At 37.9% G+C, this 27,099-nt stretch overlaps 1 protein-coding gene across 1 annotated transcript in view; it reads right to left on the bottom strand.

The window, feature by feature from the left end:
• CNTNAP2 (contactin associated protein 2) overlaps positions 1 to 27,099 on the bottom strand; it is a 1,215,771-nt gene that overhangs the window by 371,579 nt on the left and 817,093 nt on the right. The window contains exon 12 of the mRNA XM_075728323.1: positions 6,660 to 6,779. Coding sequence (XP_075584438.1) covers positions 6,660 to 6,779 — 120 coding nt within the window. The remainder of the gene's footprint in view (positions 1 to 6,659; positions 6,780 to 27,099) is intronic.

The following is a 27,099-nucleotide window of genomic DNA, read 5'->3' as shown; positions in this document are numbered from 1 at the left end:
CCTTGCCATCTAGATAGTGGCTTTAACCAGTCAAACCCGAGTAACTGCCAAGCACAGGAGTGCCTAACAACATCATTTTTCAGTGTTAACCTGAGGCAAACCCAAACAAACAGAAAACCATCCTGATTTATTTCAGAAGGATTCCAGACAGCAAACTCCATCTCATCAAGACAAGTCCAGATAAAGGCTGGCAATTACAATCTGTGAACTGATTGAGGCTGAGTGGAAAGTTTACATCCAACCGGAAAAACAACCATGACCTTCTTAGCAACAGTCAGTACTGTGCTCCATAGCATGCGGAGGAAAGGCACTAGCCAAATTTGTTGAGATATAGTTAAGTACCACAATGAGCATTTTCACAAGAAAGCCAAATTTGACATAAATTAAAAACAATAAAAACAGCTGAATGCAAAACAAAATGATGTATCAATGAAACCTAGAATACAAAGGGCATGCCTTGGAAATAAGAATAGATGAAAAAAATAATCAATGAACTAAAACTGAGATGCAGGATTTTTCAGCCTACTTGACATCCAAAGACATAAACATAGTCTGTTCTGTCTCCAGGTGTCTCATGGGTCTGTTATTTTACTCTGACACTAGGAGGATGAACTCACCTTAGGAAGAAAGCGTGCCATCAGAGATGCTGCTGCAGACATGATCCCCTGATGCTTCAATGACTAATATTTTCCTTCTTCCTCAGTATCTTTTCTCCCTTCTTTACACAGAGAGTCTACCTCGGTAAGTCAACTAGCCAAAACCAGTGTCTTAAACGGCTTGATGCTTTTGCCCTTCCCCACACACCCCCTCCATTTTCTTCTTTTTCTGTGGTTGTTTCTGGTCTTGTTTCATCTTCAAGGAAATAAGCATGGATACTCTGCAACAACAGCCTCAATCCATCTTAACTATTTTTTCCTCTTTTTACCTCCCAATTGTCATTTTAATTTGCAAAAATGTCTGATAGGCTCATTAAAAAGCCTCCAAAACAAAGCTCTGCAACTGAAGGAAAAGTGGATAAGAGATGCTGTTAAAAATCAAATCTTCGCTTCACATGTCATATGTGAAACACTGAAGCTATTTTTCCTTCCTGTATTTTAGGTAAAAGACTTTAAATACTTATATTGGAAGTTTTCTGCAATGAGATTACACTGGGTAAGGTCTCTATACTTTTGTTGTCATGCAGCAACTTATCACTACCCAATGACAAAATTTTGTTTATTGCCTTTAAATGTGTGCCAATATATTCTATTTAACAACTAAAACCCACTAATTCCTTCCTCTATCAAACTGGAGAATCTACACAGAAAAGAAGTCTTTACTTTTATTTACTGAATTAAATTGCTCAAGATTTTATGTTTCACAAGCATTTATACATATCTGTACGAATAAAGGTTTTGGTACCTTGGAAGTTCAGTAAATCAGTTCTCAGGCAAAATGTCTCATCTGAAAAACTAATTATACAGATACGTGCAACAGAATTAAACATTTACCACTGCTCGGACACTTTTCATCAGTATGTAGTGATGAATGGCACATTTATATTCATGCCATATGTTTCTACATATGTCATAGTAAAAAGCACTCCAGCGACCCACTATTTACAGAAAGAAGACAGAAAAATCACAGGATACGACAGTTATGGTTGTTTAATGTCTACTCACAAAGTCATTACAGTAATTATTACATGTGCCACTTCTGTTAAAAAAGCGAAGAAAGAGAGAAGAGAAGAAGGGGGAGAGTGGGTAGAGAAGCCACCCCGTACATTTGACCTTAATGAGGCAGGCTATGAATACGCATAATGATTTCTCAAAGTGTTTGAAGATGTGCAGCTTTAGGCTAAAGAACTGTACTAGAAAGGGGATAGGGTAAGTACCACTCAAATGGAGCCATTATGCTTGCAGCTATTTGGATCCTGAAATGAGATAAAAGCCACATCACAGAGGCATAATGACTTCAGGACCAATAGAAAGAATTAACTGACACATCTGGTAAAATAGAGTATGAAACCTTTCAGTTCTGCTCTGCATCAGTGGTCTAAATGATGAAGCAGAACAAACAGCAGAAAGACTATGATTTCCTTATCCTCAGCATAAAGCCTCAAGTAACCACAGAAGTGCTGGTCCGCCTCTCCCACTGATGTCCCATACAGCCATTAGGGTAAATAACTAAGTAGTTATGGTCCCTGTGCATTGTTCCTCTGCTTATTCCCTACCCTCTGCTCTGCAAATTCTTGCAGGACAAACGGACAAAATACAATCAGGGTAAACTTCCTGATCTGACACATTTTCCCCATCCTCCTTGGGCTGAGGGGAAAAAAAGGAAAGAAGCAGAAAAAAATAGGGACTAATATTAATTTATTTCTTGTGTCTTTCTCAATGGGACTGAAACAAAAGCTGCCAGAGGAAACTGAATCAAGCATAGAGATTCAGACATACAAAATATCATGCAGAGCATGGGGTGAAGCTGTAATATATGCAAAGTTTACAGCTTCCAACAAATATCTTAAAAGAGCAGGTCTTTCCACTACAGCTAGTGTTCTAATGACAGTTAAAAAGAAAACAGGAAAGGCCTTAAACTGGATACTGAGATAGGAACCCTCCACCTTTCGAAAAACCTGCCTGAATGCAAGTCTAACTTTGCATTGTGGACCTGCTTCTAAAAGAGGGTAAGATCTCAGCCTTGAGATGACAGAGCTTTGGAAAAGTTCCCTGTTGGTCTAAGATCACAAGTCGGGCTAAACTGAAAAGCAGTCTAGTGGTTAAACATTATGCCACATCACAGCTTCTAGGAATATTTTTCTGTAAGTGCGTTAATTTGAGAAGTTCCAACTTTCCAACTCTAAACATTTTCAATACTGTTTTTCATAAAAGAAAAAAAAAAGCTTCCCAAAATTTACATAGTTCCTATTGATAAGTACTTGGAAAGCTGCTGAACATGTATTGCAGTGCCTTAGATTTTGAAAAGCTGTGTTATTGCAGCAGGAATAGACACTTAAATGTCATATCTCAAACATTTTCATTCCACTACAAGGACATAAAATACAAGTGCTTGGTTCCTCTTCACTATCAAAACACAGCACTCTGAGTACAAGGTTTATTTGGAGAAGACAAGGACAAGAGAATGGGGGGCAGGGAGCTCTGGGATTTCTTTAACAATACAGAGAAGTTTGCAGATACCATGAATGCTGTGGGGAGTACACACACATATGTATTTCTATGACTTTGACTGCACTATCGAATTCCCAGGGCATCTTAGAAACCAGAACACTTTTCAGTTATCACAGCAACATCTGTGAAGCACAGGACTCACCATGGCATTCGCCAGTTTACTAAATTAAGACACACTAAAGATGGATATGGATTATGCCCAGACAGCTGTCTACTGCACCATAATTTTCTCTTCATTTTTTTAAAAAAAAATACCTTTTTTGACACATTTGGGAACCCTAACACTTTCTGACTACAGAATCTGTAGGTGAAATGCTGACACAATGATGATGAAATAACACAATTTGTGCTTCAATACTTGTGATACAGTACCTTCAAGGGCTAAAGATGCAATTTCTAAATACACAATTTCAGTGGCTGTTCAGCATACTGGCCCTGCCCCTGAAGGTTTATAGTCAAGCGAGAATGCAGTTTACACTCCAACATTTTGCCCCAGTAAAACCTTACTACAGTAAGTGTGAAAGCAGTACATAACTGTTAAGCCACCTTGTTTTAGGAAGACAGATGCTAGCTTTGCTAACAACCCTAACCTCATGGACTTGTTTTGCCTAGGAACCAAACTAGCAAGTTACGTTTTACATTACCTTTTCAGTCACTAAGATATTCTTACTTGCTAGTTCCACCTGAATGAAACAAGGGGTATTTTAAATGTCTAATAGCATCTTGAGTAGTAATTTAATATTGAGATGTTTGTTTAACATAGTGGGTTAATAAGAAGATTTAGATTCGACTCGCAGGCTAGAGAGAGAAATATAGTTAAGGGTGTCTCTACTAAAATATCACTATCCTGCCATATGAAGAAGTGTTTTTTTCATTTAGTATACTCCACATACTATTTAGTATAGATAGATCTGTAGGTTATTTAGTTTCATGTTGACAACAAAACTTAATTGTAATTCAGCTCCTTTAACTTCTATTGTGCTAGTAATACCATAAACCTGCACAATTTCGATACTAAAATTATTTGAGAATTCTGCTCTTATTCTAATATGCTATAGCGCCTTTTGTTCTATGACAAGATATGCATCATTGCTACAGAGTTCTACAGAAATGTGTTACTGATGAACCAAAGTAAAGCCCTCATTCTGTAACCCTCATTCAAAAGTAACCTCATTCTGTCCCTTCTCTAATACGTATCTTACTGATAATACTCTATATAGATTCAGAAGAAGATTTAGGGTGTTGCGAATTTTCCCTTAAAAATGTAGCTCTTTACCCTCCACAGTCTTCAGTATCTAAGATGACCACTAATTAAAAGAAAATGAAAGCTGTAACAGCTGCAATGTATAGGTACTACACAGGATGTATACAGGTGATGTGCTTTACTAAGCTACCTGAGAATGATTGTCAGTGTGGCCTTCCAGTTTTAGAAGCAGAGATTAAAATTACTTCCCACCAATTTTCATATATTTCTTGCAGTCATTCACATTTTAATGAAGAAATACTTCTGTTAGGTTCTTATTTTTAAGACTTAAATAGTTACATGGGTATTAGTGCAAAATGCCTTTTTCTTGTAGCAAAGAATTGCTGATGAAAGCGATTCAGTTAAAACTAAAAACTGCATTTTTCCACAGCATGCATCATATCCAAATGAAGGGAATGAGCACTAAATCACCTATCCTAATGTTCATGATCTCCTTGCACTGGTTAGGAAAAGGTCACATTTAAGTATTCTGGGAATTGTTTTGTAGACAAGAAACATCAGTAAAATTAAATGGTTACTTTTACTTTTCTTATCTGTTTTTTCCCCAGTGTTGGACAAGCTACTAGGACTTTCTGCTGTATATTTATATTTAACATTAGTGAGCAATACTTTAGTACTGGATAGGTATACTTTTTTGTGCCTGACACCACTACGGTAGTATATTTTTAATTTACAAATTTACCCTTGAAGAGCACCCAAAAGCTACAGCTAGCGCTGAACGCAACAGTTCTTCTGAATAGCAGAAATTGCTATAATAGATTCGCAATTCTTGGCATTGGTCCCTGCATTGCCTGCCTGATTAGTTACTGATACAGTTCAAGGTGCTAGTTATGATTTTAAAAGCCCTAAACGGGTCAGGATCCACTTATCTGAAAGATTGCCTTTACACCTGTGTCTTGGAACAGATTGGCTAGCCTGTCTCTCCAGTCAAAGAAGGGCTGATGGCACTCCCAGAGCTTAGATCAGGCTCCTTTTTAGGCATGCGCTTATTACACAAATGCAGACATTAATAGTGATATGAGACAATGGTATTCTCCTGTTCTCCAACAGGCTGTCTACCTATGAGCACTTGATCTGGGGTCTGCTTCATGTGCCATGCATCCCCCTTCAAGTCAGCTTCCACCCTCTGCATCCCCAGTCTCTCCCATCCAAGTTGGATAAAACCCACCCCACACGTCCAGACACGTCCAGGTTTCTGCCTCCAGAAGAGCTACATGAGCTTCAGTGACTGATCTCTAAAGAGGCAGAGTTACTGTTTCAACTTATGATAGTGTGCCTTCACATTCATGTTGCTAATGCTGAAGTCTGAGGGCTCGGATGCATGCCAGATTTCCAATGCAAACAGACTGAAATTCAAACTTATTAGGCAGACATTTGGGGAAAGTCAGGGGACATGTCTGTTGTATCAGCTACCCAATATTTCACATCAGGAAAAAGTGCTGAGACAATTGTCATGCATTAATAGACCAAAGAAATAACACACTCCCGGTGCAGAAAACTGCCCCCTTTTCTTTTTTCATTATCATATTTTTCTGCCTCAGCATGGCAACGCAGATGACTAAGACAGGATATCTTCCATGAGAATGCCCAGATGGGAAATTACCCATGCAAAACTAGTGTTAAAAGCAGGAAAAAAAAAAAACCCACACAACAAAACCAAAATAAGTTAATGCAGTTATATATATGGTCTCAGAATTTAAACAAGGTAAGTCCTTCTATCACCAGTTAAAAAGATAAAACAGGTAAAAAAGAAAACTCAGATGTTTTGCTTCTCTTGTAATTAATTTCTATTCCCTGCCTGTGGTGGTAAGTGTGTGAAATTCAGCAATACCTGGACTGAAATAAAAGTCTGACATTTCTAAAAAGCTGCCTTCTACAGTACCCCATGAACCACAGATATTACTGAACTACAAATATGTTGATATAGAATAGCTTTGGTAAATAGCCATATATATCTTTTTTTTTTTTTTTTTTTAAATGATGCACCACTGAGGATACAAAGGCCTGCTAAGGCTAATTAATAGCTGTGATTCAAAAAGCTTATGAAATGGATTAACTACTGCCTTGCTCAGACTATACTGAATGGTGACTACAGATTTGATGACCCCTCTCATGAAAAGCTCTTAGCAATTATTTCTCTTTTGCCAAGAAAAGTGAATTATGAACAGACTCTTTCTCCCAACTACATTAAAAAAAAAAAATTGAATTAGCAAATACAATGCAGTTACCTGTCATGTTGCAGTAAACTTTCAAAGGTCCCAATGCCCCACTGCCATCTGGATCTATCCAGTAGTAATTTGAAGTTTTGCCCAAGTGTTTGTATGCTTCACAAGAGAGTTCATAAATAGCTGGAATGAAATAAAACAAAACATGGCAATAAGGATCTTCATATCCTGGAGAAAAAAATCCATAATGACAATAAATTGACTTTATTTATATATCAAGAACTACACCTTTGAGATTAAAGTAATGTCACTGAAATTCACAGAAAACAAAGCATCTTTCCAAAAGATACAGAAATGATTAAAAGCTTGAGGCACACGATTTCATTTTTTGGCATGTGAGAGAAAGACAGAATAGGAAGAGAATTCCAGCAACTTGGGGAGGAGAGGAACAACGAAACTTTTTCCAGGTATCTTTAAACCATTTTTGAAAATATTTTGATTCAGAGCTTTGTTCACACACTGGTTTAAGTTTTACATCACAAATGGAGACACTTCTACTGATCCAACATACTTTTCCCTTTAGTTTTCTTTCAAGAGATACACCAAAAAGCTTATGAGTTTTCCCTCGGTAAATTTTTGAATTTTTCAGGTTTTATTACAACTCAGAATAACATCAAGTTTCAAAACTCTGAAATTTCTCACTACATGTAATACCTGTCTCTACACAGCTCTGCAGTTACTCTATTACACATCTACATAACTAATACTCTGTTCCAGCAAGGTCTAAAATTTCACCATATTTACTGGAAGAAGTTTAATTGATTTAGCAGGGGGTCTTGTTTCAGTTTTTCCTTGACCTCTCTATGCTGCTTTCTATTTCAAGTCATAAAACTGCTTGTCAAATTGTGTTATGATAAATAGCTCAGACATAATAACAAGCATTGTAGATAGAAGCTTTTCTAATAATGCCCATATTTTCTTTGAAATGTATGACTATTACAAAGTTATGTGTATTATAGATGAATAAATTAAATCATTTTATGCATAGACAAAGTAAAACTGGTAATGTATATAAATTGGTATAGATCTATAATTGGTAAATTATACAAATATTTTTCTATGCAAATTTTTAAAAAAGGAATATGTAATGCTTCTTTGTTTTCCAAGGACCAGATGGTACAGCTTTTTCATTTGGAATCAATCAATCAGCTGCTAAAAGAAATGAAATGTTTGCTTAACCAGACTTCATATCCACTCTAAAAATTCATCTAATTTGTTGGCAATTCTTGCAAGCGATCTCCTTGCTAAGACTGGCTTTATTTCAAATGTCCATAAGGAAGAGCTGTTTTGCTGGGCTCTGATGATGAGTGACTGATCACATACACACATCTAAATGCCTCTAACCAACTATCAAGATGCAGAAAGGAAAGCAGAGCTAAAAAAAGTCTCCAACTTCTATGTGGCATGAATGCAAAGCTAGATTGTTACCTGTGTATAAAGAGAATCTCTTTGTCAATGCTACAAGAGAAATAATTTCCTGGAGAGTTTTACATGTTCATTAGAGGGTCTAAAGTCAATTTTATACAAGCAGTAGACACTTTACTTAAATTGTGAAATAGTCCAAGCCATTTCCCCTTTTCTCCCCAAATTAAAGTCATCAGATTCTTTCATTATCAAGGGGACTCTGTGCCTGTTTTCAGACACTTCATGTAGATTTCATAAGGAATTCATCACCAATTTTCTTCACAAATATTTCTCTCTCTACATGCTACCTAAATGTAATCACAAAATACCAACTCTGTTAATAGATAACTGTTGTGATACTACTACAGTTCAGAAAAAAATATTAAAGAGTGTTATATGAAAGACAAAACCAAGTTACACTGTTTAATTAGACACTCATTTATCCCTATGGAATATTTTTACGGAAAATTAAAGGGTTTAGATACAACACCCTTCCTTCTGTTCTTCTGGAATGGGAGAAATAGAAAGTGGTAGTAGTTATTAGTTAGTATTACAGCACAGAACAGGCTGCTTTTGAATAAGTCAGCATTTGTTAGTCTTCAACATTATGTTGAACACCAAACAATAGAAATTAAGATCTTTCTTCAAATAAAGACAAAAGAGTGGGATATTCTAAATAAAGTCAACTTGTGAAAAGTGTTTTCATGAGTGTGTGATAGGTTTTTGGCAGGTTTTATCCATATGTAGATGCATACGTAAAGACCTTAAAAATGGGAATAAACAAAAATGAAAGGGTAGGTTCTAGTGCAGGGAGCAGTAATGTACAAATCACATAACAGGAGCATAGGAACAAAATGAAGGGAGAAGTTGGTATGTTGACAAAATAACTGGTAATTAAGATGCAATTGGAAACAGCAAACAACCATATTCTGGTGTATGAAGACACTTGATGACAGAACGAGGCTTTTTATTGACTTCAGATGGCAAAGGGTAGCCGCTAACATAAACAGCAGAACAAAAGTGGCAAGCACCAGGCAGAGAAGGCAACTGTGAAGGGAGGAGATTAAGACATGATGCTGATGTTAAAGAAGTAGAGGATGACGTAGAAAGGAAGACAACACGGGATCACCTTGTAACTGAGTAGTTCTTTTATATGGGTTTTTGCAATGCTGTATAAAATGATCAAATGATCAGTAGTGTGTAAGACAGAAGGAGAACAGCTAAAAATAGAAACTAAGAAACCCAAAGAAAACCTAGAATAGATGAAAGGACAAACACTTAAGGAACGTTGTTTTAAGAAGTCACCCGAATACATTAAAACACAGAAGGAAAACAGAATATGACAAGGAAGAGACCGTGGCAGAATCAAAGCCATTTAAATTAGAAAATTTATAAAAGTTACAATAAAGAAGCAAAAAAATTAACAGAGCCAAGACAGAACAAGTCAGCAAAATGGAAGATTTGGATATAAAGTCTACAGTGTTCACATGCAAATAAGGATAAATGGTTGCAGAGAGAGAGAGGGAGGGAGGGAGGTCTTTTAGCGCTCATTTTTTCTGGAAGATGGGGGAGGGGAAGAATGGAAGGACTGAAGAAAGGGCCATAGATATCTGCTTTTCAAGCAGAAGTAAAATGCCAAAAATGTGTATTTGCTTTCTTGGTAGGTTGTCCAAACACACAATATATATACTCTTAAGGAACTTCACAATAATATTAAACCTCAGAATCTTCCAAGCTAAAGGTAAAACTCACATGTGTCCTCATGTCCAGATAAGCCATTTCTAGCATAATACATCCAGGCTTTTTTTTGAATGTTACTTATATTCTTTCTGAGGACAAGAGGAGAGAAAAACACCCTACAAATGGCTTCCTCACTCTTAACTTGACACTTTCATATTGCATGAAAAACTGTGTACAAGCAATGAGGTGAAAATCTGGCCAGAACAGTGATCCAAGGTCTTAGAGTCAGGTGAAAGTACGTACAAAAAGAATGAAAAAACAGAAAGAGAAGAGCACCAAAAAGATGCTATAGTCTTTTTAAAGTTTAACCACCTGAGTAATACAGATCAAACTGAGACTGCCAAATCCATTTCATGCTAAAATTTGAAAGAGCTTGCCTGTGTTCTAACACAAAGTAAAAAGTAGTAAAAAAAAAAAAACCCACATAAAAAAAACCATCTCATTTTAACTTTTGGTGTGAAACATCAAGCTTCTTTAAGCTTCTTAGTCTGGGCAGAAAATCCAGTCATTTTAATCAGCTGACAAAAGCAACTACAAATGGATTTTGAAGTTCACCATTGACTAAGCTAACATTCAGAACAGTGGGCTTGAGCATGGCTTGAGGGCAAAAGTTTTTCCTCTTAGAAAAGCTTGACTAGGGAAGCAGACTAAGGAAGAACAGCTTAAACAAAAACTAAAAACCTCATAGTCACACAGACCTTAACATAATTTTCATTGCTGCATTTCTTCATGGGTTCTCTTCCACTCCCAGAACTACTTACCTGAACCCCAAAGGGGAGATGTTGATGGACCAGGGAAGACAACACTCATTCCTGAGTTTTTAGGATCCTCTATTTTGAACATTTGAGGAAAAGCAAATGGTTCAGCAAACCAGTTTACAGAATAGCTTTTTCCAGCTCCAGACAGTTAGCCAAAGTTGAAGAGAGTCAACTTCTTTTAGATTTCAATGGCTTTTTACTGATTGAGGGAAGCAGATATTCTCACTCCTGTTTTACTTTCTGACTGGCATAAAGATCAAGAGAGAGTTAACCCACACAGCTGCTGGCTACCTCTAGAAAGCAGAAAAGCTGAATAACAAAAAGGATTTAGCAACTCCGTTACCCTACATGATGTTCCCATAGAGTTTCAGTAGCACCTTGGTGAACTACAGTTTCTGCATCACTATGTAAAAAGGCAGCCTTAATTTTAGGGCTGACAAACAGCCTCCTTTTAGAAGTACAAAGCTCATTATAAATAGAAGACCTAGCATGACAGTCTGCATTATGTGACACAGTGAATGTGTTACAATACATTTTGTTTCTGTCAGTGAATATGGCTGCTGCAGGGGATAAACTCCTTTAAACTGCTGCTAATACAGGAGTAAATCTCCTCAGCTTTACAGGGGCATAGGAAAGGTGTAGATTCACAGGAGTTGATGGAATTAAATGATAGTAAAAGTGACAAAAGCAGGCAGTGCATCAGATCCACAAAGTCACACTACTCCTCTCCATCACTTTCAACTTTCCAGAAAAATACTGAAAGCTAAATAGATTGTGACACACTTGGGTTTATGTCACTCAAGCTGGTTTCAACTCTTGAGCCCCTTACAAAGGGCTGAAAACATAAACATACAAGGAAGGGGGGAAAAAACCCCAAACTTACTCAAGAAATTGTTGCACACTGAAATGGCATACCTGCAGTTTATTTTAAAAGAAGGGAACAAGTTTTATTTGTTGCTTTATTACAATATATATTCAGAAGCTCAACTGCAAAACTAAAGATGTTAAAGAATAAATTTTTATATACAAACACACATACACTGTAAGCTTCTGCTCTGTCAGATTAAGTTTCTCTCTGAGCAGTACTACAACAAACCTATCCCCACCCTTATTCATTCCAATGCTATATGGTGAAGAAACCATGTCTGACAATTTTTTTAAAATAGGTTAAGTGAACTAGAAGTCTCACCATGACTCAAAGCAAGTTACATATGAGAACAAAACCCCTTCTAAAATCCAGATCTGTATTCTGACAGTAAGAACACATGAAGCTGCTGCTTTGCTCTACTACTTTGTGTATATTAAAAAGTTTTTTAAAAGCCCCACAAAAAAACAACATGATGCAACACTACTTCAATGTTCTTGTTATTCTGTAGGACTATTGCTGCAATGGTCAGAACCAAACCTTATGTCTGTCAGATTTTTGAAGTTTAGATATAAAAATTCTGTAGTTTGGAACTCATCCTTATAATGCCTAAGAACAGACAAAGTAAAATAAAGTCCCAAATTCAGTCTCCAGTTATAGTTAAACTTAGAATAAGTACACAAGTGTTGTTAAAGTCAACCAAAAATAAATGTGAACAAGTATTTTACTTTTACATCTGACATTTTAAAAGTGAAGTAAACCTTTCAGATATGACAAGGAGATGGAAGTATTGCTAGAAATCCATATTGTATCGATGCACACTCTGAAAAATGTTCTGCATTGCAATTTTGTTACACCCAATTTATGGTAAAACAGTTATATATAACAGTGTTTATTTCTTACATAACAAGTATGTTTTTGGTACGTAAATCCCTCCACATCTTCCCGTGTGCATGCACACAATTGCTCCTTGATAGATGATACTTCTGCTTGTAATTATACTACTATTGCAATTATCCTTCCTACAAGAAAAGATCTGAAAGTTTAACTAAACTAAGCCTTTACCCATTAGTAGAAGAGTAACTTAACATGATCTTGATTATCATGAGCTTGAAATGTTTTCCAAAGTAGCTTTTGCCAGGTTTCCAAATGTTAAGGGTGCCCTTGTTCATTTGGTGTTGGCAAAGCAGATGTGGTTGGAAGCTGCTGCTGAACGTTTCTGGGTTTGCCCCTTCCACACTTCTAGTCTGTCAGTTTACAGAAGCTCCCAACACCTTCAGCTGGGAGAGCCAAAATCTGAAATAAATTACAAGTCAAAAAACCAAGGAGCACCACCCACCACCAGCATCCAAAAAACCTCATCAGTCAAATAGTGACAGAAGGAGGAAACTAAAGCTGAAGAAGAAACCAGCACCATTCTGATACAGAACTGCACATGTATCTAAAATGTTTCAAGCTGTTTCAACACACTTCAACTTTTCTAAGTGTAGGCACACTCACCTAAAAAGAGCTCCAAAACACTAAAAACACCAAACAATCTGATCCTGCACAGAGAAGATTCTAAGCTAAGCAGCACTTCTGCTTTAGGGTTTTCTTCTTGCTGTTTTTGCCTACTACATAATTATCTTAATGTAAAAATGACAACAAAAGAAACTGTTTCAGTTTCTGCATACAGCCAAAGACCCCTTTCCAAAAATCCTTCACGATTTAAAAATATCTTCAAAATATTTGCTAAAGTAACACCCTCCCTTAAACAAAAAAAGGTGGCAGTGGGGAACAAAAATAAAATCCTTATTAGACAAAACTGTCTTGCAACACCAAAAATAGTTCTTCAAACAAAATTTCTGAGGGACTTCTAGAGACAACAATTTCTGCATGACCTGAAGTTGGATCTTCAGTCAAGAGTTGCTCATCACAAACCACACAGGTAAATTCCAGGTGCTTGCAGCTGCGATGCCCCTGTAGAATTAGGTTACCTTGATAAGGAAAGCACAGGAAGCAGCACTTCAGCTAAAAGACAAGGGTCTAATAAGATAAAACCGTAAGACCTTCAAGACTCCTCACAACCTAGGAAGCAGCCAGCCACAGCTGCTCGCTGTGCTCACCATGACGTGCTGGAGCACGAGGAAGGTGCCAGCACACTCAGCTAGCTCCAATGCTGAGTTTCTGTGCCCCGTCTACATGCACTTGGAAACCATGCCTGAGTGTGTCAGTAACTGCAATGAGGTTCATGTCCAGGAAGAAAACTGAGCTTCTGGATGAGCTGCAGCTTTATGCACATCATAAATGTGATGTGTACATAAAAAAAAGAGTCATATGGAGATTTAAAGTTGGGAAAGATTTTTTTTTTTTTTAAATGGATCTACTGTGATGCTAAACAAATTCCAGAAATTTCTTTCTGAAGAAATACAACACTCCTAGATTCAATTACACTACATTCAATTACAACCAAATTACTTGCATTCAGGAAAACCCAAGAAATAAGGAAGTGTTCAAATGTGACAGCATTTGCCAATGCAATATTGCCCAATTATTAATGATGATGGAAATCAGAAAACCTGTACTTCCTGGCTTTATGTATAACTGAAAATTTGAGTAAATTAAAACCTGCAAAGTCCCATGAGCAATACAATTTCCGTGCTCATGTTGTATCTATTATTTTCTCCTGTTTTTAAAGGGATGTTGCAATATGTGAACAGCCGCCCAACAAAAGCGCAGTTTTCACATACAAATGCAATTAAGCGATTGGAAAATTTCACTGTAAATAAGAGAATATGACAATATTGTAAGGTACCCTGAACAAGTCCACCAAATCACAGCTGTATATGACATGGCGCATGCTTTAGCCAATCATTTTTCCAGTTGTAGTAAAACCAAGACCAAGCACTGCTTCTCAGCCATGACTAGGTTACCTCCACAGCCAGAAGTTGAATTGAGCTATTGTAGTCCCAAAGCAAGCACAACCCTTGGCATCTTCACACACCTTCAGAGTGAAATTGAGTTTTGATTGTTTTTTTCTGGGATACAGCCATTGTAGGGGCCCTTGGTTTGCTCTCACCGTCGGCCAGGACAAGCACATGAATTCTAACAGCTAAAAACTTCATCCTTTCAGTGTAGCCACATGAGATTAGTAAGAGTCTATCACACACAGCACAGCTATTTTACTCATGGCAGTTCAAATGCAAGTTAACTTAAGCCTAAGGGTTTAATTCTGCCACTCTTAACATCACATTAAGTACTACATCATTCTACAAGATGTTCCAGGAAAAGGTTGTTCAATTGCTCAAATTACATTTGGAGCAGTAAGTGCCAGAAAAAAAAAAAAAGCAGAATCTTTTTCCTGATCATAATTAGTCTAACAGCAGAATCACATGGCTGGGATGAACCACAAAGCTAACCTAATCCACCTCAGTCCCAAAAAAGCTCAATTATATCCATGTATCATTCCTGACATACTCCAGTTAAAAATCTCCCATGATATAAATTCCTCAACATGCCAAGGCAGCCTAGAGCTCCACCAGCCCTTCAGCATCAGCATTTCTCCCACACTCTCTACACTATGAAGCTGCTCTGCTGCAGTTTAAACTCTTCGTTTCTCTTTCTACCCACCATGAATTTGGAGAACAGTTTATTGTATTCCTCCTTGCATCTTTTGTCTATTTGTAGATATGAATGTCTTCTTTACTTTAAAAAGGCCAAGTTTGTTCATCTTGGCCATAGGTCATGTTTTCTAGGTGCTAAATTATTATTCTTGCTCTGCTCTGGACTCTCCAATTTTTTCATGAAGCTCAGCATATGAAAGTTGACAATGCCCAGCACAGCAGGATTAATTTGCACATCCCACAAGTTATGCTTCTGCTAATTTAACCTAAAAAAGTGTCTTTCTTATTCAAGAAGCATATATAATGAAGTACAAGGTAAATATGCCAGCAATAAAGCCCACTTCCACAGAATTAAAAAAAAAAAACCACAGCAGTTTTCCTCAACCTCTACCTATGCAGTTGGTTAAGCCTTCCTAAGCATAGTCCTTCCCAGTGCTCAGTTGCTCTGCATCTCAAAATCTTAAAAAGAGCTTCCAAAAGAAAGACCATTCTTTAATTTTTATATATAACCATAATATTGTCAATATATAAATATATATATTCTATATAAATAAAAATATTATATAAATACACACATACACACTATTTTTTAAAATGGATTGGGAAGGTAAATGAACAGAAAGAATTTTAGTGCTTTATGGCTAGACTAGCGTGCATGTCTGTCTGCTGCTGCGTTAGCTGTCATGCTGCTAAAACTTCCCATCAGCAAAGCTCCTTCGTGACTGAGCACAAGCCTTCTTCCTGCTGCCACTGATCTAAGCTTCAGCCTTCTTAAAACTCTGAAGTTATGGATTGCCACCTTCCCAGCTGATATATCCACCTCACACTCTCCCTTTGCCTCCTACTGTGAGCTAATGAACTTATAAAGGATTCTCATTATTAGTGCAATATTCAAATATGCCCCGTAGAAACAGAAAGGAAATTAAAAAGCAGAGAAAAATAAAAATAATAATATATGTGGAAATTTGCCAATTTTGTGTCAAGTTGACTCTAGGCTCATTTATGTCAGCGATAAACAAGACAATTACCATTGTGGTAACAAAGGGAAAAAAGTAGAGCAGTTGCCATCAGAATGAGTGCTCAAGTTTATTTGCCACTGGGATAATAAAGAAAATTACTGCGATGGGGGTGAAAACTGTAATTTGAGTTACCACACAGTACTGCAACCCAGGAATTTGCTATGAATACAGAAGAAAAACATCCCATTTATGGCAAAAACAAAGGTGCTTCTCTCAACTTTGTTCTTTTTTTGCTTTGGGCTGGTGGAAAGGCGGGCAGAGGGAAATGAATTTAAATCCAAAAGGCTGATCAAAGATGGATTTTTAAACAAATTTAACAGTGATTTTAAATTAGAAGCCATAGATTAGGCAATTAGCATCCTTGTAATAGTGTCAGCCTACAGACATCACAAGAAAGAAGTATAATTAGACACCAATTTTTAACAAGGTGCTTTCAAGAATTAAGTCATTCAAGGCTACATAAACTTTTTTTTAAAAAAAAAAAACCTGCATTCTAGCGTGGTTCTTTGTGGCTGAAATAAACATCATTCAAGATAAAAACATTTGAAAGGGAGAACTGCAAGTCATGCTGAACATCTCCAAGTAAAGCACACTTTCATTTTAAATCTGGGTGGTTTGGAACATTTGGGTAGCTGTAATGCATTACTGTGCACTGCAGCTGAGGGGGAAGACTGTCAAAGAAACAGATCTTCACCGTGCTTGTGCTGGTCTTACACAGGTCCCAGCCACAGAAAGCTTCAGAGCTGCCTGGACCTCATTTGAGTCTTCTCCAGCTGGGAGACAACAGGAACACTGCCAATATCATCTTGCCCCCTTCTTCCCTCCTATGCCTACCTCCCATGCAAAAGGCTTCAAGATTGGTATAAAAGCTAAGTTTGAAAAATCCATACCCTTAAAGAAAAAGTATGATTTCTACTCCCACTTTGTATTGCCAGGGCAATGGAAAAGAGAAGAGGAAACAAGGTACAAGCCTGGATTTACACTTTCCCAGCTGTGTAATTCAAATGCTTTGTTGCACTCCAAAGTGTGCCAAGATACACAAATTAAAATCTCAGCAAATTATACAAGTGCGAAAGTAGGGGAGACAACCCCAGTAAATTTAGGTCAAGGTTACAGAAATAACTGGCATCTCATTTTAATACAAGATGTCTATAAGTAGCTACAAATAGCAAAAATACAGATTAAACCCAAGGATTTTTCCCCACCAAGTTCATGCCAGTTTTTTCCTGCCTTGGATATCACAGCATTTGATCTGTCTTGAGACTTGAAATTCCTCATCAATGTTAAATAATGCTCAGCTGCACAAAGAGATACCCTCATTATACAGCTTTAAAAGATATTATAATGTCAGGTTTTGTTTATTCATGAATATTACCAAACCCAAAATGCATTACTCCCATGCTAATTTATAGGACTGTCATTAAGTTTTATTTTTACAGGCCTCGACAGTTGTAATTGTCACTGTTTCCTGCCCCTTTCCCCACTCCTCCCCACCCCAGTTCCCCAAACCTTCTTGTATCTGAACCTATCATAACCAGCAATCCTGTGAGGGAAAATACAGTAGCTTGCTTGGCTGTACTTACTCAATACAAGTTTTACTTGAGTAAAACTTCCTCAAGTTATTAAAAAAAATTACTGGTCCAATAAAATAAGATTTCTTAAAAGCTTACGTTTGGAAAAAAAAAAAACAAAAAACAAACAAACAAACAAAAAACCCCAAAAACCAGACCACACCAACAAACAGTAGCTTACCTACAAAACAATTGCTATACACACAGACTTACAGACACCTAACCAGATAGTGGGTTTTCCAGGAACTGAGCACTTAGTTCCACCAAAAGAAAAGAACTAAAACATTACAACAACAAATGCTCATATCAGCATTTACATTATCTCAATCAAAATGTCCTCTATCAACACAACACCAATTTAGAACCATGCATCATCTTTGTCATTTCCATTAATCACTAAGCAACTCACAATGCCAACAGAATTCAACTTTTTAACTGCCATAAAAATATCAGCAGAAACATCTGCTCCATGTCCCTTTTTTCATGTTTTCTCTCCAATACTTTCCATTGGTAATGACTGTGTCCTGGCAACTTACTGGAAATCATTTTCACATTTTTTCACATAATGGATGAGCTGTGAAATTAGTAACATGTTAGATGGGTACCTTGGAGGTTGCCCTGGTTGGCACGCACTGTCTTTCGTTGGTATCTGTTTCAATAGCAGCACTGTATTCATTTAGGCTATTTACTGGGGGGTTGAGAATATGGGGAAAGTGTCAGGTTCCGTGAAAAAAGCCCATCTGCACACCCACAGAGGAGCTCAGAGATGCAATGTCTGGGGAAAAGCCCAAATAACACCCTGCCAGGCTGCTCCCAGGTCCATCACAGGAGCCATCAGCCCATCAAAGGCCCATCTGCACAAGCCCAGAGAGGGACCCAAACCAAGGACTCCAAAGCAACAACCAACCTGTCTGGGGCTGTCCCAGCACAGTTCAGCCCCAGTATCTGGGCATGGAGCCCATCACCATGAGTCACTGGGAACAGCTCAGCTCTCCCCAACACTTTTCAGACTAAGGGGGTTGCTGCCTAGGGGTAGGACACATTATGAGATGCATAGGAAACATAGCTCAGGATCACACAGGACTTAGCGGATGTTTAGGGGCAGAACCAAAGGCAGGAAAAGGGAGAGTGTTAGGTGATTTGGAGGAGGAAAAAGTGCAGGAAAAAAAAAAAAAGAGAGGTAAGCGTAAATAATGATCTGGTCAGTATGCTTGCCTGGTTGTGCCCTGCATCTGACCAGCACAGTCTGTCCTGCCTTCTATTAAATTCCTTTCTCACTCTTTCCTGGGCAAGGGGCTCTCAATCCTGTCTGCACGTGCATGTATGGGGGTGTGGGTGCCAGCAGATGGGGTCAGACCAGAGGTTGCAGGGGCCCTGTGTCCGTGGTGCCAGATACTTGAGCAAGTGCAGGTGTGCGAGTGTGTGATGACTAGTGAAGATCAAGCTGGACTAGCCAGCAAGCAGGTGAAGTGGTCTAGGAGCAAGCAGGGTAAATGGGCCTTTAAGGGTCAGCTCTGGATGTGAGAGCACCTGGGTATCTCTAGGGGTGAGAGCACAGGGGGTCAGCTGTGGGGACCTGGAAAGTCCTGGCGAGCTCTGGGTGTCTGTGCATACAACAGTGTGTACCAGTAACTGGAGTGGGACTGCTGCCTCAGGAGTTGTATGTCCAGGTGACAGAAACTGGGGAGACTGGCATCAAAGGCCAGCTGCTGGGCAGGCTGAGTGCCTGAGCCCTGCTGCTGGAGGGATCCACCCTGTACATATACTCCTTCTAGTGGACCTCCCTCCTGCTCAGCCAGAGCAGGAAGCCGGGTGAGGCAGTTGGTGCTGCCCATGTGCAAGTGCACTGAGTGTCTGTGACCTGTGTGGCTGGCCATGTCTATATGTAGCATATATGTGTGTTTTATGTGCGCGTGCCTGCTAGGAACACATCTTTAGCCTTACTATTGGTAGGATCTGGGGTCATCGAGCTGCAGCAGCATCGCCTCTTTTGGTTGTTAAATCTGGCACGGTATGATTTCTTCTAACAGAAAGTCAGAATACAGGACTTGTCTCCTGTAGCTATTTCCCCTTTTATTTATTGTTGCAATTAACTTCTAACAGAGCCCTGAATCTGTGGATTGTGCTCAGCTACACTGATATTCCACACATCTCCATTCTCTGTGATCAGTAACCTACTGCCTGACAAGTAGCTCAAGTGATCAAGACCTGGCTGAAGCTCCCAGCTTGTTTCCAGCAGAGCTTTCTAATCTGCAGAATTGTGTTTGATGATGGTCATCCAAATTGCTGGAAGAAAACAAATACAAAGACTGGGTAAAGGGGGGGGTAGGGGTGGGAAATCAGAGATTATTAGAGAAGGAACGATAAAAGAAAGAAACAAACTATTGAGGTTGATAGGCAACCACAAAGAAATTGAGAAACATGAAAATGGGGAAAACAGAAGTGGGTTTGAAAAGGAGAGGCACAGTTAAGAATTTCAGAAAGGCATAACAAGTCCTTGTAGCTCAGTTAGCCTGAGCATGAACCCAAGAAATGCAGTGATATTTGTAGTGCTCTGAAGTAGCAGTGGCAGATATAAAACAAAAATAGTGACAAACTGCACATTATGTTTTCCTCTACGTTTTAGAGCATCTACTAGTTCCTTCTGAACCTAAAAGCATATTGAAAACATCATATGAAACAGAATAACCACAGGCAAAAGAAAATTTAATCTAAAGTTTTCTAAACAAGTGATTAGGTGGCTAGGGAATATGGATGTGATAAACAAGTTAATGTAAAAGCTACATAGGGATACATGTGCTTAAAAATTTGCCAGATGAGATTCAAAGAAAGACTGTATGGTTCCAGTAAAATAAAATGAATAGTGCTACATGTACAGCTAAGTGCATAAGTACATGTAAGTAGTACAGCTAAGACTTCTAGTGAGAAAATGAAGAACTACAAACTACATCAACACATTTAAGTACTTCTACTAATATCACCACAAACTGTATTTATGAAACACTAGCATCTTCCATGTTTTTGTAAAGTTAGCTAGAAGTAAACATACCTAGAAGATTCCCCAGGCTTCAGTAAGATATTTAAGGAGTTCCAGTAGCCTGTCATTACTTCTGCTAAAAGACTTGTTTAGCCAAGATAAATATTAGCCGTCTAATCTAAGGTAAAATTTTAAAGACATAGTTACGACTGATATCAAACACTTCTGTTAATGGATTTTGGTCCTACAATTTGCTCTGCTTTGTCTCCCATTTAAAATACAGCATATTGTGAAAGAGAGTAAAACTCAAAAAACCACCATAATAAAACTACAAAAAAAAATTTCTCAGACACTTTGGGGTAACTGGCCACCAGTCTTATACCTAGGATACGACACAGAGTTGACTGCAAAGCCTCTGCTTTCTTCAGCAAATTATCTAGGGCAGGCAAAGTCCTTATTATACCCCTCTTCTCTAGTCATACGCACAATGAGAAGCACAAAGGTCTTCTGAGTCTGCTTTTCCCATTGTACTTCTACTTGCAGTGGGAGCATCTTACACATTCATACAACTAGATCAAAAAAACCAACACTATTAAGAGGCAGTAACTGGAGGTGGTTAGCAGTTTTTGAAAGATCATCCTCCCTTCCAGGAAAAACTGGAGTGTTACAGGAAACCAAGGAACAGTTTCATAATTTTCTTGAATAGTTTGCTTTTTCAAAATAAGTATTTAAATTAAAACATTAGTTCACCAACATTTAGCATGTTTCCAGTGTGGCAGACGATAAATGAGGGTCTGACTTTACATTGATCGACCGTTCTCATTAAAATTCTAGAATGAAGAGAGACTGGGGCGGGGGGGGGGGGGGTAAGCTTTCTTCTCATTTTTTCAAATAGCTCTTCTGCTTGTAATGTTTTTCATAAGTCTCAAAGCACTTACAAAGGGCATCGTTATTCCCATTGTACAAATGAGGAAAAAACACAGAACTAAGAAAAACCCACACAAGTGAGAAAGAGAAGTAACTTGCCCCAAAATTACATCACTGGGAAATGCTAACACAAAAGACTGAAACTAAGTATGCTGATTCTCAATCCACAGTCCTATCAGATTGATCATACCACCTTCCACATACAGGAAGATTCATTCCAAATGTAGGATCTTTCACACTGTTCTATACTAGGTAATGTACATAAGAATGCTACAAACCCTAGATAATGTCTGGTTACCTGTTGGTACATACTGCCCTTTTAATGGCAAACATAATTAAAAAACAGTATGTTCCCCATTTTGATTTTTTTTTTAAATCTTTTTAAAAAAATTACATGGGGAGAGATAAAAATGTCTGCATATATATCTGAAGAAGTTCTCATTCCTTTGACTACTGTGCATGTTTACAGCTGATCTTTGCATTAACTTCATTCCCTCACATGTCTGAGAAAGCCAGAATTACAGAGTGACTTCAAAACATGTTTTTTTTCTTTCTAATGGCTGTCAATGGAATTTTAATATCAGTACCTTAATGCTTTTTTGCAGTTAAAGTGTTTTACCAGTGAAGTAAGCAATATGCTAGATTGTCTTAATGGAAAAGTTTAAGAAAAGCTAATTAATTTTGAAGTCTTTACATGCAGAGTCCTTTTCAGGCTATGATTAAGTCTGACTTTGATTTCACAGCATACATGAGTTGTTTTAAAGTTATCTATTCTTAATTACACATTCTCTTTTAACTGTCCCCTGGAAACAATATTTGGTTGTGCATTCTGAATAACAATAGAGCACAGGTTACAGTTACCTGCAAAAACCATAACTCATCTAATTCCTAAGCTTTCCCAAACACAGGCTGCAATTCAGGCATGTTGCTTGGTCAGTTTTAAACGTGTTAACTAGGTCCTTGAATTAAGAGACTTCAAATGCTCCGAGTTAGATCCTGACTTCATACTGTTATTGCACTGAACCCCAAACATATTTCCCTCACTAAGGAGAAATTTAGCTTACAAACTCACAGTGCTTGATTCTAATTTAGAGCTACATATAAGCAGCCCAACTGTACAAACAGCTAAAACCTGAAGCCCCATTTCAGCCCTTACGCTCTCTCTCACACCTCATCTGACAGAGCAATTTCCAGCTGATTTTTTAATTTCAACATAATTACTACTGGTTGACTATTCATATTCTGCTTTGCAGCCTAATGCTCATTTTCTCCACCTAACCTTCACCAAATAGTACTGATGCTATTGCTCATTTTGGAACTGCAGCCCTTTCAGTCCTGAAAGATTCCATCCATTTACTTACAATAAAAACACAAGTTGCTTCCAATTTATTACACATTCTGCATTTCATAAACACCTGGTGCAGAGCAGTTCTCAGCTCAGCAGACAATAAATTAGTAGCAGCAGAGGTAACTAGAGCTCATGGCACTGAAACTAAGAACAAGCTGATTTTTTTAAAAAATAAATATTGGAGTAGAAAAGCAAAAAACTGCAGCACCCCCAAATTAAAGAAAAAAAACTATTAACAGAGTAAAAACCTTTTCTTTTCCCAGTTTTGCAAGAACAGCTCAAAAATGCAGTAATTTGGGGCTTATGTTTCACATGAAAAATTACATGAAGATCTCAGACTAAACCAAACAACTTCACCCTCATTTTAAAATTACATTTTAGTAAAAAAAGAGATAATTTAATAATAGTCTGCAACCTTAGGAAAGAAATGCATTATGTTAAATCCTTTGAAAACATGTAATAAAAAATAGAAGATTAATCCACAAAGACTACTATAAATTATGATGACATTTCCTTTGAAAAGCATTACTGGAAAAGAGATTAGCCTCTTTAGGAAGCTAGCGTATTGATTACATGATCCTTTTAACAAAATTCTGTAAACAAAAGTAGTTTCTTTATAAACAGGCTTTGAGAATCTATTCTCAACAGCAAAGGACAGACAAACATCCCAGAAATTAGGTTTTGCAGAGCATGTATCAAATTTGAACATTTGATTAGTTCAGATACAGAGTGTGGGAAAGGAGAAGAAGAATGAAGTGATACCAACATTACCAGCTCAGAAAAATCAGTTGTTAAAAGTGCTTTCTCAAAGCAGAAGAGACAAAAGCCTCTTTCTAAAGATTTCAGAAATTCTAGCTCACTTTTTTCCCCCCCTGTTAGTCCAAGATCAGCATTGCTCAGACACACATCCACACTGCCAAGCTTGAACACAGTATTATTCACCTCCCGGGACCTACTTTACTTAACTCAGGTCACAAATACAATCTTAAAGCAGGGGTCCTCAAGGAACAATTCCAAAGCCCACAGCGTTTATCAGGGACACCCAAACATCAGCTCACAAGAGAATGATGAGGAAGGGTGAGGAACTGTACTCCCTTTTCTTACAGCATCTAGTACAACACTTACTGTGTAATAACAATGCTAAGAGAGCTGATCACCCTTTGCTCACCACTCCCTCCTGCCCCCAGCATTAGGTTCATACGTATATTCCCCAGCTACAGCCTCCTCAAACCCAGCAGCTCTGCCAAACCCACTCTTACTGTTTCCCCAAACTTACCTTCGTCAGAGTAACTTCACAGATCACCTCCTTACAGAACTCCTCATCCCCATTAGCACATCCCACAGCAGCTGTCCTCCATCAGCCCAAATGAGGCAAATCACCTCAAACACATGAGGATGGGAGGAATGGGAGCAACTCAAATTTTGCCCTACTGAAAGCTCTTTCATGTTTTCAAAACTCAGCAGCTTGGATTTCCAGTATTTACTGGGCGTGTCTGGATTATGTCTCATTCCTCCTTTCATATAATTCAAACAATCTGCCTTCCACCAATAAGGTTAACGGGCATTGCAAAGACCACCTGCATACCTTAAAATGCCAGCTTTCCACTAGAGCGACTCAGCCAAGTATGTTCGTATGTTGCCCAGTTTACTTATGGAAATTCTCAATTTGTTACTGGGAATTCAGTGCAAGATCTGGCAGTCTTGTGTGAATCATTCAGTCATATGGGCTGCTGAACCTGCACTTGATCTCACTAAAATCAGATGCTTGTATGTGCATGGGTCCCCTTCTGCAGCATCTATCATGATGCTGCTTTCTGCAGAAGGCCCAATTCTGGAATCCAAGATTTGTTAATGCAAGATGCTGCTGACTAAAACATCGCGTTTCACTGGCAAACACTCAGAAATGTCAAGGTGACAGTTTGTCACAGCCCTGCACACAAATCCCTGCAGGACAACTGAAGGGGAGACAGTTTTGTGCCAAGCCTTCTCAAAATATAGGACATTTCTGACTAGGCTGTATCTTCCACTTGAAGTGTATTAAAAAGCGGCATTCTTCCTGTCTTTTGAACAGCATATTCTTTCACAAGAATGTCTTATGTAATACAATTTCTGAGCACGAAAGTATTTATGGTTCTTCCATAGCTTCACAATGGAGAAAATCATGTAAGAAATATGCTTATATGCTTAAGCTCAGAAAGATTATGTAGAAAGGATTTGGTAAACCCTCGCATACACAAGGACAATGCAATATTTAAATGCTAAAAAAAGAATCTGTTTTGGACTTAAGGGTTGAAAAGGCTGGGAACACAGTACTAAACCCACTCAGATATGATGTGCCCATCAACTTAGCTCAAATTATCAAAGTTGTAAGTACGGTGAATTTATTACCTATTCAAAAAAAATTAGTATCTTGTGTCTTCCCCCCCATCTTTTAACAATTGAGAACTAAATTTCAAAAATTAAAAGTGTCCTTTCATTATTAGTACTGGGTGCATAACCCTGTCATACTGGGAATTTTCCCCTTCAGTTTTATTAAATCACCGCCATTATCTGATCACATTAAAAGTCCCCATAATTTGTCTGACAGCCTGGTATGACAGAAATGATAAATCTTGCCTAAATATTTTACTACATATTTTACACAAGAAATCAAAACTTGAATTTAACATCAGAAATTTGTTTAAAAAGATAATACCATTTCACTGGAAAAAAGAAACTTACACTGCATGATTTTTAAAACCTCCTAAGGAACTCTTTGAGGCTGAAAGCAATCAACAGAACAATAACAGTTATGAACAGAGATGCACAAATCAGAGACATAGACTTATCTAGTTAGAAAGCATTTTCTAAGGTATCATATCTGTGCACCCTTTGCGTCACTCTCTGACAGAGGCTTTATTCTCTGCACATAAATGCAAATTTATAAGGTTCACTCATTATCTTACCAACATCCAAGTAACAAGAACAGAGAACTAAAGAAAGAAAAGGGAAGCAACAGGTTTTAATTTACTGATTCAAAATAGATTTTAATTGGCATTTTTAATAAAGATCTGCTTTTCCTTATAAAGCTAACAAGGCTCAGTGCTGACAGGACTAAATGTTATTAGCCTGGCTGTAATAAAACTGCCACAGAAGTTAATGAGAGCTCTCAACAAATAATGAGAGCAGAGCTGAATGCTAGGTTTTGTGGTTGGTTGCAGAGTCTTTATTTTCTTATCCAAGTTACTGGCTCAAATAGAGTCTTGCCTGGTAGAGGACAAAACCCATTCCTCATCGCAGGAGTTTAGTTAGCTATGCAAAATGTGTTAGGGGTTTCAGTATATACTCTAAACAGGAGGCATGCCTGGTCTCACATGCAAAGACCACTGCTAGTATGGTTGGTTTTAAATAAACTGTTGAGATGACAATAGCAGTGAAGTCAGAAATTGCACTGACATGGAAGATCATCTGAGACACAACTGAGGTGTTGCTCACGTTGCCAGTGGCAATGTGATCTTCCTAGGGCTTAGTGACAAGATCGTGTGGTCTGTGCCCATACCTGAAGATCCACTCTGTGGTCTTATATAATAGCTAGACCAACAGATCTAATTTGCTCTGAAAAAGTTGTGCACAAAGATCCAAGGATGAAAGATGCTTAAGAGTAAAGGGGGTTTTTTTGTTACCATTTATGGGGAGAAATTCTTAAGTGGGGAATTTCTCAAAGCCTAACTTAGAAAATATTTATAATCCCATTTACAAGGACATTCTGTGTAAGCTTATAACATCTTAGAAATATTTGTGCTTGACATAACATATATTCTTTGTTACTGGCAGATGAATCTGTAAAGTGAGTGCCAAACATCAAATGGCACACTATGATTTTTGTCATCATTGTACCTGAAAAAAATTTATAAACGTTGGATACGTTTTTGTTTCATTCTTCTTTCTTAAGGCAGAGCTGTATCAACATAGAGTTAGGTTTTATGTACAGTCCTGGAAAGTCTATTCTGGTTTTGATGTTTAAGGTTGCATACTGTGCGTGCAACGCAAACCCAGTTTCTATCAACATAAAATCCTTAATGACATAAACCCAAGTCTCTTTCTGAGCATTTCTAGTGTTTGTAGACGGATAGTACTGACCATCAAGTTATTAGCCCTTCTCCACATCGACCTGAGAATTAATCATCAAAAAGTGTGATATACTGAGGAAAAATAATTTAATATGTTTAAGTTTCCTTAAACAGAGGTTTTGC

The sequence above is a fragment of the Pelecanus crispus genome, chromosome 2 (assembly GCF_030463565.1).
Source record: "Pelecanus crispus isolate bPelCri1 chromosome 2, bPelCri1.pri, whole genome shotgun sequence".
NCBI classification, from domain to species: domain Eukaryota; kingdom Metazoa; phylum Chordata; class Aves; order Pelecaniformes; family Pelecanidae; genus Pelecanus; species Pelecanus crispus.
This window is presented reverse-complemented; position numbering and strand designations above follow the sequence as displayed.